General features: G+C 43.8%; 1 protein-coding gene across 15 annotated transcripts in view; it reads left to right on the top strand.

The window, feature by feature from the left end:
• The window catches only part of ncor1 (nuclear receptor corepressor 1), a 114,081-nt gene that overhangs the window by 43,446 nt on the left and 56,916 nt on the right, over positions 1-13,719 (top strand). The window contains exon 1 of one of the 15 annotated variants that reach the window (XM_063204085.1): positions 11,737-12,255. The exons of the other annotated variants lie outside the window; for them this stretch is intronic. Within the exon in view, the coding sequence (XP_063060155.1) occupies positions 12,244-12,255 (12 nt within the window). The 5' untranslated portion in view covers positions 11,737-12,243. Of the gene's footprint in view, positions 1-11,736; positions 12,256-13,719 lie in introns of those variants that run through there. 15 annotated transcript variants of the gene reach the window in all.

Below are 13,719 nucleotides of genomic sequence, written 5' to 3'. Positions count from 1 at the left end.
GTCGGTCACTCAGTCAATCTGTACTTGATGGTTGCCAACAGCAGTCTGTCAACTTGGGTGGAAGTCAAAACTAGTTCTTCCCGTCCTTTCCTGTTGCTTGTTACCTCATTTCCTTCTGTGTTCTCCCCGCTGTCAAGGCAAGCCAACTTTTGGGGGGGGCTTTCCCATTCAATATCTGATCTCAAATGAAATGATGACCTTTTCAGTGGTGCTTTTGCGAGCTGTTGTCGAGATCACCAATGACGTCGACCCTTGAGTCACGATGCCATAAGCAACAGGAAAGGACTGGAGGAACTAATTTGACTTTCAGCCCTCATCATATAAAGACCAAACCAGGGCATCCTGTGTCACTGACCTGGCTGCACTCGGGCCACTGGCGTAGATCTAAACACTAAAAGCACAGAATGTGTGCAAGATCACTTTAATGAAACAATAAATGTCCGCAACACTCTTCTATGCCCCCAAATATTCAATGGTGCAACGTTTCGGATAGTGTTGCACCGATACCATTTTTTCGCCCCGATACCGATACCGGATACCTGGCTGTGCAGTATCGGCCGATACCGATACCACCCTATCTGAAATGTAGGCTTTCAATTGAAAGGCTTTGTCAGGCTGCTGCCTACCCTTGTGAAACAGGAAAAAGACTAATACAAAGTGAATCCAGCAAAACTTTTTATACTTTTTAAATGCCTCTATGAAATAACTAATTGCAAGGCTGTTTAAGTGTCATACAAGCAGCTGTAAATGGTATCGGTGCCCTATTTGTTGGTACTCACCGATACCGATACCACCATTTTAGTACCGATCCACCGATACTGGTATCGGTATCGGTGCAACACTAGTTTCGGACACTCAGTCCTTCATCAAGTTTTAAACGAGGTCAACGTGGGTAGAATGGCCTATCTCTTGCCACAGGAGCGCCAGTTGGCTCTCATCCCCCACGTGACGCCCACGCTCGTGCATCAGCATATGAGATAGCGTAGTGTGGAGTTGCTGTGAGTGCAAAGGAGGAGAAATGATGTGCGAGCCTCACGAGCGTTGTAAAGCGCTTCTTGATGTCTTGATGTATGATGCCAGCAGCATCGGCAGCGCTGGGTGTCTCCTTTATGTAAACACCCATAAGGGTTCTCCTATAGAACGCCCGCCTGGCCAACTGCTCGCTTGGCCGGGCCGTTTCTGGCTTGGAGAGGGGAGAGGACATACCGCAGGCCTCGAGACAGGATGCTGATTTCCTCCTGTTGCATCGTCCTTGTCTGTTGGGCAGCTTGCTCTGCTTGGCTTTGATATCCCAGGCAGCATTAGCGGAGTTGGGCCTAGTGGTTTTCTAAACTTCAGCATGTTTTCATATCTGTCTCTCCTTTCTTTCTTACTTGTTTCTTTCTTTGCTGTTTGCGTATGTGCGTGTGTGTGTGCGTGCGTGTGCGTGCGTGTGTGCGTGCGTGTGTGTGTGTGCGTGCGTGTGTGTGTGTGTGTGCGCACGCGCGTGCGTTATGTTGTGTGCTTCAGGCTAACAACTCCCAGTTCTGATTTGTGTCTGCAGGTCCATGTTTTATTTGTGGCACAACACATATGTTTGTGTGGTCACAGATTTTAAGGGGGCTGTTTGGGGAGTTGGGGATGGTGGGGGTGGTTGGGGGTCTCTTGGAGTCCATTAGGAAGAGGATGTAGCCACTGGCGGTGTTTACGTTTGTATTCTGCATGCCGTACACATACCAGCTTTTCCTGGATGTAGACTTTACTTAGGCCGGCTGCCCAGGTAAATTAAGCAACGCCAAAGTATATTAGGAGACCTGCTTGAACATTTTAAAAAAAAAAAATAATCTGACTGAAGCACGTCACCATCCGTGATCGATTACATAGTAGGCGGCAGCCCCCTTGGAATAACATTTCTGTTTTACCTGCTTGGTCTGTTAGCGTTGGAAGTGACTACTGATAGCCAGGGTCTCAAAGAAACACAAAAAACACTTTCTTTGATAACGCATTAGAACACAGGGCGGATATTTGACGAACTTGGATCAGATGGGATAAATCCTTTTAACTATTGTGACATTGTTCTCCTGCTTCCGTAAACGTCCTTGAGTGACATAAGAAGGAAATCGGCAAGAATTATGCAGTTCATTGCAATGATACTTATGTAGACCTCCTTGGTTCATTGTAACCCTATCAAGACCGTGGGGGGCTAAAAGTGCCCGCACCAACTTTGATGTCGTATAACTCCTGAATGACTTAAGCTAGGACTACGAAACTTGGTGACTTTTCCTAAAATGAAGTTGGCTACAACGTGATACCAAAAGATTAGGTTTATCATTTTTGTTGTTGCCATGGCAACGGTTGTCTGACAGGTAGGCCTGACCAAAAATCACTGATCTAAGTCTCATCAGTGTACCCTCCTTATTGCATACTACTTATGGTTTAGTTATTCCATTACATTAGCATAACTTTACCTAATATAATATCAGCTTAATTAATTATCATTAATTTATGGTACTTTATGCTAATTTGATGATGTCATCGCATTTAAAATCAAATAGCTACTTTTATCTTTACCAATGCACATTTCACCTCAATTTTATTTCTTCTTTTTATTTCTCATTGCTTGTGTGTCTTATGTAGGTCATGCCCTGCAAATTTGGTAATAATGTATCTTGTTGTTGAGGGCTGACTGCTTGTGGCAATGTTATAAGAAACTGAAGCCGCTTTCCCATATGACGTGATTTTGTCACGCAATTTTTCATATTTTTTGACATTTTCATTAGAATCAGAAACCGTTGTGAACATTTGAAGTGGTCTGATGCTAGGGATGCAAATGATTAATCGACTTTAGATTAGTTGTCGAGCAAGAGGTTGCTCGATTAAAATGTATTAATCGCGATTAACCGCTAGAGGGCGCTAGAGACTGTTGAGTGGTTCTAGTTCTAGTCCTACTCAAATCCATGGTGCGCAGATTTTATCTATTAAATCGTCATTGCAACTTCTAGAGTTCTTTTGGGTCTTTTGGAGATGTGTACTTGAATCTGTGATTATGCCAAGTCCAATGGTGTAAGTTGTTACTACTTGGATTATGAGAAAAACGATTTTTCAAGACAGGCAAATGTCACTGCAAGCAGCATTTTACTGTAGGGTTAAGCTTGCTAGGTTAGCTTAGCGTGCTAACTAGCGAAATCACAAACGTAGTTATTTCAAATTGTGAGCTGCAATTTTAATCACTACACCCTGTCAGATATCAAGACTAGTATTAGCTGAACTGGGCATGAATATATATGACCATGCATGAAGAGGAGCACCATCTGTTCAATTTCAGGTGAATCCTTGTTAGCTGTAAGTGTTGTTGTCATAGCTCCATTCATTCTCAATGGAGCCTGTTAGCTTATTAGCTCTCCTTACAGACACAGGAAATAACTTTTTTTGTTCAGAAACGAACTTTGCTGACATTACTATCCATTATGGACAACAACACACTACCCAACATATAGCATTTCTTTATTTTGAAGCGTATTAAATTAAAATGCTTGTGGTTGGCTGACACATGTAGACAAGTCCTGAGTCTGATCACATTTCACTCAACGTTGTCTGTCATATAGGCAAGGCGACAGAGGGGGGCGTGGGGCTACTAGTTCACTCCTGGGTGAAAGCAATGCCTCCCCAAAGGTGGTGTGGAGATGCCATAGAAACAGCTTTCTTTTCCTAATGCATAATTATAATTATATTATAATAATATAATATAACATCATACAATAAAATACAATATGGGCTTAATGATCATAATATAATTCTCATAATATAATTTAATATAACAATATACTTTTTGAACTCAGTGTTTTAACTATTTAGCTGATATTTTAAAAGGCGATTTTTAAAATTCAGGTGAAAAAACGCCGCTTATCAATTAATCGAAAGTCGATCGATAACACTATCAACTAATGATTAATGAATTAATCGATAATTTGCATCCCTATCTGATGCACATATTAACTAAAATTGATGTGCATCGCCCAAGTTAGATGGAAAATACATTAAGGTGCATTTTGGGCAATAAAATCAGGAAATTACATCATAATGACGTCATAATACCCAATAATGACACCAAGCTGATGCCAATCATAGATATTTGGCTGAAGATCATCTCCTCCAAGTTTGGTGGTCGTACACCATTCGGTTCCTAAGTTATGAGGGGGGTGTCAAAAGAGGTATTGAATTCTTGAATATTGTGACAGCCCTAGTGACGAAGGCATCAGTTGTCTGGGGCCCAGGGAGAGAGGGAGACCAAAATTGGGCCCTTATTACATTGTATGTACTGGATGTGGTGCCCTTTCAAATGTCTTGTCCTGGGCCCAGCAAGAGCTATTTTAGGAGAGCTTCAGTGTGGTGCACAGCAGTGCAGTTAATGTAGTCGGCAGCACGGCACAATTGGCGAGACATGAAGCAAACAAGCCGCAGTAATTTTGTGTCTCAATTCATCAAATGCTCAATTACAGTACCGTCAACAGCGTATAGATAATTGTTCCCAGTTGACAGTGGGTGCTCATGTTGCTGCTGACATAAGAAATTTGACCGCTGATGGGTTCGGCAGCATCATCGGGCTCCATCGTTAAAGGCAGCAACAGGCCTCACCAAGGTACATACAGGTGCCTAACACAAGATCAAGATCAGGGGAGTATACTAAGAAGCTGGTTAAGTTGTAAACCAAGTTCAGTTAACCTTGTGATAGAGGTAAATCATGATCTAATAGAAGAGCCTGGAGTCAACAGTAATCGATGCGGCAAAGGATCGCGATGCAGGGCATGGGCGATTCAGCATTGATTCGGCCACAAGCCAAATCGATTCGGTGTATTTAAAAAAAAAAAAAACCCGAAGCAAAACAAACAAATTAAAAAAACACCAAAACTTCCCAAGTATGTTCAACTGCAGAATGCAGAAGGGGGTAGGTCCGGAGGTCTGAGTAGCCTACCCGCGCCTCCCATTTTGCCTCCAACTTTTGTGTCAAAATCACCAATGTCAAAATCAAAGTTTCGCCCTTGGGGCCCATGCTTTTCAATGATGGGTAGGCCTATGTTTAATTTTCCCCGTTGTGGACGAATAGGCCTTATCGTGTGGGATAACACAGCTTGGTTTCATTTTTTGATTGGATCAAACATGGAATAATTCGCGGGCGTTTTACTGCCATCTGGTTACTTTTCTTGTAGCACCCATCTTAGGTCTAGAAACTGGCACCAAATATCTGGTTTGCAAACTAAGATACCGACCTCCAGAAGAGACACTGAATAATAAGTAGACCCATGCATTTACAAAATATCTATAGGATTATATTGTCCTTAATTTTCCTTGGGAGTAAAAAATGATAAATTACTATACAAAACAGGTCATGCTTTTCATCATGCGGTTCACTCCCCGCGCTCGTGTTTGCATTACAGCTAATGTAACCTCTAGCACAGCTTTGTCGGTAGCAGGGGGGCGAGACTAACGAATGGCTGAAGTCAGGTCAGGTGTCTAGGTGTCTATAATGGTCGCAACGTGAAGGCATGCGGCAGTCAAATATTTGTTTGCATGGATCTACGTTGATTAGGCTATAACCAGCTTCTTTGAAATAAGACAACTTAAGGTAAGACAATAATGGGTTAAGCACTACAGTAGGCTTTGTGGGTTTTTTTTGTATTATGCGTTGTTCCCCCATGAATCCTTTTTAACGCATTGGTGTAGCAACCAACTTTGGCAAATCACATTGAACTAACAAGCTCGTGAAATGCACTTATGTGGTGGTAAGCCCTGCGCAGTGGCTATTCAGTAGATACAGTGAGTCCAATATGTATTTGATCCCTTGCTGATTTTGTTGGTTTGCCTACTAACAAAGACATGATCAGTCAATAAATGTTATGATAATGTGTATTCTAATATGGAGAGACAGAATATCAAAAAGAAAATCCAGAAATTAACTGAAGAGAATATATATTAATTTATTTCCATTTCATCGAGCAAAATAAGTATTTGATCCCCTGCCAACTGATGACAGTTCCGGGCCCACAGACCAGATGGGCACTTCCGATCAACTTGTCATCTGAATTAAAGACACCTGTACATACTAACATGCACAAAAGACACATTGAATCAGCAGAATCAGTCCATAGTATGAGTGAATCAGTCACACTCCAACCTCACCAGCATGGGAAAGACCAAAGAGTGGTCAAATGATATCAGGGACACGATTTTAGACCTGAACAAAGATGAAATGGGCTGCAAAGCCACAAGAAAGAGACTGGGTATTAATGACCCAGCTGTTGATGCATTTCTTCCAAAATGTGAGGAATACAAAATGACTATCCATCAGCCTGTCTGGGGTTCTATACAAGATTTGACCTTTTGTAGGGATTTGATAATCATGAGAACAGAAAGAAATCACCCTAGAGCTATACGGTATGAACTAGGCAATGATATCAAAGCTACTGACCAAAATCACTGAGAAAACTACTGGTAGCACTTAATGCCACAGAGGTTTAAATTCCTGTAGTGCACACATGGTACCTTTACTTCAGAAGGAACCTGTGCAGTCCCACTTGAGGTTTGCCAACGGACGTCAGACTGATTTAGGATATGATAAGGAGGTGCTGTAGTCAGATGAAACAAAAATCAAGATGTTTGGCATTATCACAATTCAATGTGTTTTGAGAAAGAGTACTACTGTCTATGATCCCAAGAACACCCTCCTCACCATCATGCATGAAAGTGGTATCATTATGGTTTGAGGGTGTGTGTGTGGCCAAGGCACAGGACAACTTCACATCGTCAACGAATGGTTGGAGGGAGACATGTAATGTGCAATCCTGAGTGCAAACGTCCTTCCCTCCACCACTACACTGAAGGGTGGGCCATTTTTGGATCTCCCAACATGACAATAATACACAACATACAGTCAAAGCAACGAAGGAGTGGCTCAATAAGAAGCATATTAAAGTCGTGAAGTGGCATTCTCCAAATAATATTAACCCTATAGTAATTCTATGGAGGGAACTGAACCTCCCATTTGCCAAGCTACAGCCACAAACTATTAATGTTTTAGAGATAATGTGCAAAGAAAAATGGGCAAACATATTTTCTAGTATATGCACAAACATTGTCATCAACTAAAAGAAGCATCTGACCTCAGTGCTAGACAACTAGGGCTTTGCCACAAAGCACTTCATCTTCTTTAGCTAGAGGGGTCAAATACTTATTTGCCTAAATTAAATACAAATAAATTAAAATATATTATTTTAAGTTATTTTCTGGAATGTATTTTTGATATTCTGTCTCTCCATGTTTGAATACATATTATCATAAATTTATAGACTGATCATGTCTTTATTAGTGGGCAAACAGGCAAAATCAGAAAGGGATCAAATACATATTGGACTCACTGTACATAGGATTCTGGGCCAGTGTGTATATTGCCTACAGTAGGTTGCCGATTTCAGGAAATAGTCAAGTAAAGCCCCTTTTCGACTAGCCCTGTTAGAACGGGGCTGCGCACTGCTGGGGCGTGGTTTCGTTTTCTTTTTGCATTTACTCCACCCATACACACCCATCATCAGCTCAAACAGGGCTCAAACAGGGGCGATTATAGAATCGCGAAAGACGTGGTTCGAGGCGTGCGGAGCTGAGTTCCACTAGGCTACATGTTGCCTGTGTTAGGATTTACCGGCATGTGCAAACACCTATCCCCACCCACGCACTTTAAAAATCAACATCGCTTTTCTGTCTGCAGTTTTTACAGTAGACTAGATAGGAAATTGGTCAAGCAATTATCATGTTCTCTAAAGTAACTCCAGTCTGGCCAAGGAGTTGTCAAGGAATTATTTTTGTGCTGCTGGCATTTATCGTCTGATTGAAAAACAAACAAACAAAAAATGTTGATTTTTTCATGAAGCTCCACGCCTCCTCGCGCTTTCACGGGAGAAATACAGTAGTATGGCAATAGAGCACGAAAACTGCAATGGATTGGAAGTAGTTTGATGACTCAATTGGATGCGCTGCAACAGAAGGGAAACGGGGCGACCAATATGCAACTGAATATGCCGACAAGAGGACAGAGCGCATTATAAGTGTGCACGCTGTGAAAGTATGGTAAACATCAACAAGAGGACAGAGTGCATTAGAAGTGTTCACGCTGTGAAAGTAGGCTATGGTAAACATCTCACCGAAAGTAGTTTTGGATGACGGAATGTCTGCTATCCAAGTATTTGCTTCCGAATTGCAAATGCACTTTGGCAATATGCAACGGAGGGAATTATAGTAGGCTATACAGTTACCACGGCTAAAATACAGTCCAACCTCAATATCCAATTGCCTACAATCACAAGACTAATTGGTAATGAGTAACTGGTATCGTTTGGAGGAGGAGGACTCATTTTCCTGTGTTATTTACCATGGCGTGAAAGCCTGGTCATTACTCACGTGCCCACTCAGGGCGACTGCGACTGCTCAACTGTACCTAGGCTACAGTACCGAACTCTGCTAGATGGAAACGCGGGCCAAACCAGTACCGTTAGCCCCCCGCCGACTCTCATGAATATTTATAAAGCCCGCACCAGAACGCGGAACCCTATGGAAAAGAGACTTAAGTTAGTTGACAACTGTTCAGTCCCTCCCTCCCTCCCGACCCCTAAACTTTACCTAGCTGCTCCCGAAAAATTGCCCCTTTCGTGGCATGCAGTGTCTAAAGTTTGACCATCCTTCATCACATTAATTGAATATCCAATAAGCACGCAGTGATGCCCGGCTGTTTCCAAATGTCTCCCCAAGTTTCACCCTTGGCAAAGCGGAACCATCTAGCCTACTGACGTGAAGGCTGGCAGTTTAAAAATGAATGTGTTTCGGACAAGGATGGGGCCACACGTCTTGGTCGTGACAGTTCTCTTGGATATGGAGGAGGCATAGAATGTGTTCGTAATCTATGGGAGGAGGGCATTGATGTCGATATAGATAAGGTGGTTGAGAAACGAATCACTGTTGGCTGTGGTTGTGTTGTGTTAAGCCCACACAGTCACTCTTTCTTTTTCTTATAACCCCCGTCATAAACTTTGTGCTCCGTCCCTGCGCATCGCAATGCATCGTTGAATCGGATCGGATCGAAAATTGTTACCCTCCGAATCGTAATTGGATTGAATCGTGAGAGCATTGCCGATCCACACCACTACTAAATGACGCCTGCAGGTATATATTAGCAGGTTTACCGCTTCCTGAAGGTTAACTAAGTCCATGTCTTAGTTAGTGGTGTGCATTGGCGCTGCCCTCACGCTTGAAGGAAAATTTTTCATCAGTCATGAGTCAATGCTTTTAAGTGCTTTAATTTAATTAAGCGTTCATTTGCTGCGGAAATATCCACAGAACTAATTGAAAAATTGAAAAAAATATGCCACATCGATTATGGCACTTGCCGAATCGATTATTGAATTGTCCTACCCCGCTTTGCAATGCATTGCTAAATCGATTATTGTTGACACCACTATTCTTAGTATACACCTCAGAACACACACAGTTTCAACTGTCACCATATTTAAGCACAGGCACAGTTGTTGTCTAAGAACGTAGAAGTGAAGTGGCCCATCTTTCCAAAAACCTTTGTTAGGTAGTTGTTTTTTGTGTGTTTTTCGATCAGTGAATAAAATTTCGCTGATAAATAACATTTTTTTGTAATGAACCAAGCAGCTGAATCTGAAGATCCAGCCTGATCTCCAAAAATTCTGTGCTCCTGGACACGGATGTTAAGGACACGAAATCTGTGTCCATGAGCACGGATTTTGCCAAAATTCCGTGCTCCTGGACACGGAATTGTTTTCCGTGCTCCTGGACACGGAATTGTTTTCCGTGATGGGCACACAGAAGTGCTTTCTATAGGCTATTACCACTGCACTGTGTTAACTCTATCATTAGAAAATACATACCAAATGCTAATCCTAAACAAAATAATGCTATAGCAATTTAAGTTGTGCCCTGACCAAAACATTCCCTAACCTTAACCTGTCATTAAAGACATGTTTTTGAGAAATACCTTTTCCAGTTGGTTGCTAGGCTATCAAATTCATATAATGAATGAAAGAAAACTAGCTGTGCCCAGACCAAAACAATCCATAACCCTCACCTGTCAGTAAGAAATGTTTTTTGAGAAAAAATCCTGAGAAAACACAAGACTGTGGAAACATAGAGCTGTGGGAGTATAGAGAGAGCAGTTCTGTGTGTCCATCGCGGAAAATAATTCCGTGTCCAGGAGCACGGAATTTTGGCAAAATCCGTGTTCCTGGACACAAATTTTGTGTCCTTAACATCCGTGTCCAGAGCACGGAATTTTTGGAGATCATGTTGGAAGATCACAGGGATTCACATGCGGGAGTGTGCTATGATTTTATAACTTTTATAAGGGCATCATTGCAGATCATTCTGTTGTAGTAATGTCAAGATAATCCTTAGCTGCTAGACCTTAATACTTGCTGCTAGTACATTTGGGGCCGATGGAAATAACACACCACATCACATTAGAGCAGCACCGCTCTGCTCTCCTCAATAATCTTGGCATGCTAAGAGGCTACCTCATGGGCTTGCATTACTTGTTACAGATCACCGAGCCGATGGAAGAGGACACTATTAACGAGTGCCATATTTCAGTTGTGTGTGCGTGCGTCTCAAAGAGAGAATATAATCAGAGCCACTTGTCCTTGATCATCTGGCAGTGTGTTGACAACAGAGGCCTCTCTGTCTGTTATCCATCAGTGGGGGATCACAAGTTTGGCTGGGAGGTCACCAGTTGCATGTGTCCGGTTGTCAGGAGGTCGCTATCAATGATGATGAAAAAGATCTTTCCTCTCCTCTACTCTCCTCTCCTCTCCTCTCCTCTTCCACTACTACCTCCTCTCCTGTCCTCTCCTCTCCGGAGACAGACAAGCAGGAAGCAGACCAATTTTAAGTCAATTATTTTGCATCATGAGATTCTAACCCCCCCTTCATTCATAACGTATACACACAAGAGACGTATGCACATCCAGATGCAGACATACAAGCAGCAAGTAACCGTGCACGGTTTGCCTGCCTGCCTGCCTGCCTGTTCTGAGTGTTTGCCTGTGCTGGGCGGCTATTGCGAAGGGTTACATAAACAGGGCCCTGGTGGCTGTGGCTAATCACGAGGGCCAGCTCAGCACTGGCATTGTTCTGCTTCAAACAGGCCTCTGGCCGGAGCTTTTTGTACTGGCTGAAATTCCCTGGAGACCACTCGAGAGTGAGAGAGAGAGAGCGAGCGAATAGAGAGAGCAGAGAGTGAGAGAGCGCGGAGAGAGAGAGAGAGAGAGAGAACTGGCCAACTGAATATGCACAAACGGAAAAGAGTGATGATGAAAAAAAAGAGACGGACAGAGTCCACACTGACAGCCTGAACAAGCTGTACTCATTTTTCTGCTGCCCCCACAACCCCACCCACACACACCCCTGCCTCCCCCCAATATGCCATCCTCTGCCATTTGGCGTGAGAAGCAGAGAGAGCGAGACAGAGACGGACAGACAGAGTGAATGCGAAAGGGAGGGGAGGGACTGAGGCATAGGGAGAGTGAGACTTAAGCGAGCGTGCAGGACAGTGAGACACGAAAACAGAGATAGAGAGCCACCCCTATCTCTGTCAGCCGGTGGTATGCTCCGACGTTCCTGACAGGACCAGAAAACTTGCCGTGCGGCCGCCGAGTGCCAATCACAGGGAGTGTGGGGGGTGGGGGGAAGGAGGGGGAGGGTGCACTTTGGCGGGGATTACCTCGGGTGACCCCGCATAGATTAGAGCGTGCATCTGAGATGGGCCACTCTCTGGCCGGCTTAAGCGGCTCGATGACACGCTTTCCTGGAATGTGTGCTGCCGACAGGGGCCCCGGCAGCAGCAGCCCGCGTGTTGTTGCTGCTGCGTCGTTCAGTGATGCTACCGCCACTGCCGACTCTTCTGCTACCGCTGCCGCTGCCACAGCCACTGCTGTCTTAGCTGCCTCTGTCTTGGCCAACTCGCTGCCTCCCCCCTGCCCCCACTACCATCACTACTGCTGCCACAGCTACTCTTGCTACTACCGCCACCGTCTCTGCTCCTGCTGCCGCGGCTCCTGCTGCGGCTGCCTTTGCCTCTCTTCCTCCCCTTTCTTCTCCGGCCATCACTGCCCCCCAGCACATAGGAGAGTTGTTCGAGCCTGGGGCTCGTCAGCGGACCAGCCAGCCCTGTTCTGATCCACATGTGTTGATTGGGGATAGATGAGCTTACAGGTATGTGTTGTGGTGGACTGACTGACTCGCTGTCTGACTGCTTGGCTGTGGTGGGGAAAGTGCTGGCTGACTGAAGTGTAAGCCTGTGTGGCTCTCTAACCCCATAGTCCCTCCCTCTTTTTTTCTTTCCTAATGCTTCTCTCTCTCTCTCTCTCTCTCTCTCTCTCTCTCTCTCTCTCTCTCTCTCTCTCTCTCTCTCTCTCTCTCTCTCTCTCTCTCTCCTCACACACATTCTGTTGACCTCTCCCCCCGATCCCTCACTTCTTTTTTTTTTTCCCTGGATGACTAGCCCTCTTTTGCTACCTACTTGTATGCATGCTCATTGGCTCTCTCTTTTAGTAGTTTTTAATAGTCTTATGTACTATTTTGCCCCATATTCTCTGTCTCCACCATGTCCTCTCCCTCCTTTTCCCTTTTTAATGTGTGCCACTGTTTGCATTATGTTTAGTCCACCTCCGTGTATTCCCTGCTTGCTCCTTCCTGCCATATGTCCTACTGCATATCGAATACAGTTTAATCTTCAGTGGTGAAGTCATATATTTTACATCCAGGTAGTGAAACAAATTGTGCTGAATCTCTGGCATTATTTTTTTTTATCTCCTTTGTGCTCATGGCTTTTTAAAATTGTTTTGCTGCTGACGTAATCCCTTTTTTTATCTACTATCCTATTAAGGGATATTTTCAACCTCATTGTCAAGGGGTGCCAAATTACTGAGGCTTTATCCAGCAGTCATGCTGTTCCATGGCCATTCTCTGGTTACCGTAGATATGTCATTTACTATGCATGTTCAGTAGTACTGGAAGGGTGTCACTGGCGTGGCGAACTAGCTATTGTGATGGGAGTTGAAACACTGGGTTTCAGTGGCCACTCCTGGGGGTTCTCGGGTTTTTAACAGTCACACTTGACTCGTATGACAGTGGCACATCTCAAAACTTTCAAGCTGATGTTGCCGTGTCTGTGTTTGTCGGTCTTGAAATGTTCGTTCATTCATTCAGCTGTGGCACCATTTTTTTTTCTTTCTTTTTTTACATCTCTGTGCCCAAATGTGAGAAGCGCAAACTTTGATGCAACATTTTGAACATTGACCTGGATTCCCAAACCAAACAAACACGTGGGTTTATTACAGGAAGAGAGATTCCTCTCATTTCTTTTCCATGTTAATCACCTTCAGAGAATATTATCTGACTGGATACAACCTTGCTCCAGTCCATCTTCTGTGTTCTGTGCTTTATTGCTTAGGCTGGTGTTCTATTGAAATTGGGGTTCTTGAGTTGTGGAGTTGCAATGTTGTCGTAGCAGCCAGGAAAGGTAAGTCAAGGGTTAGTTAGTTTCGTGCTATGAAAGTTTGCCTTTAAGCAGCTCATCTCGATAAAAAGCAGCTCAACTCTCCAGAACATGGGTTTTCACCCAAGCTGACTATTTTTTTTGACTATGCTGGGCCCATGATTCAGCAAAGACCCAGG

This window comes from Engraulis encrasicolus, chromosome 7, assembly GCF_034702125.1.
Source record: "Engraulis encrasicolus isolate BLACKSEA-1 chromosome 7, IST_EnEncr_1.0, whole genome shotgun sequence".
Classification (NCBI taxonomy): domain Eukaryota; kingdom Metazoa; phylum Chordata; class Actinopteri; order Clupeiformes; family Engraulidae; genus Engraulis; species Engraulis encrasicolus.
This window is presented reverse-complemented; position numbering and strand designations above follow the sequence as displayed.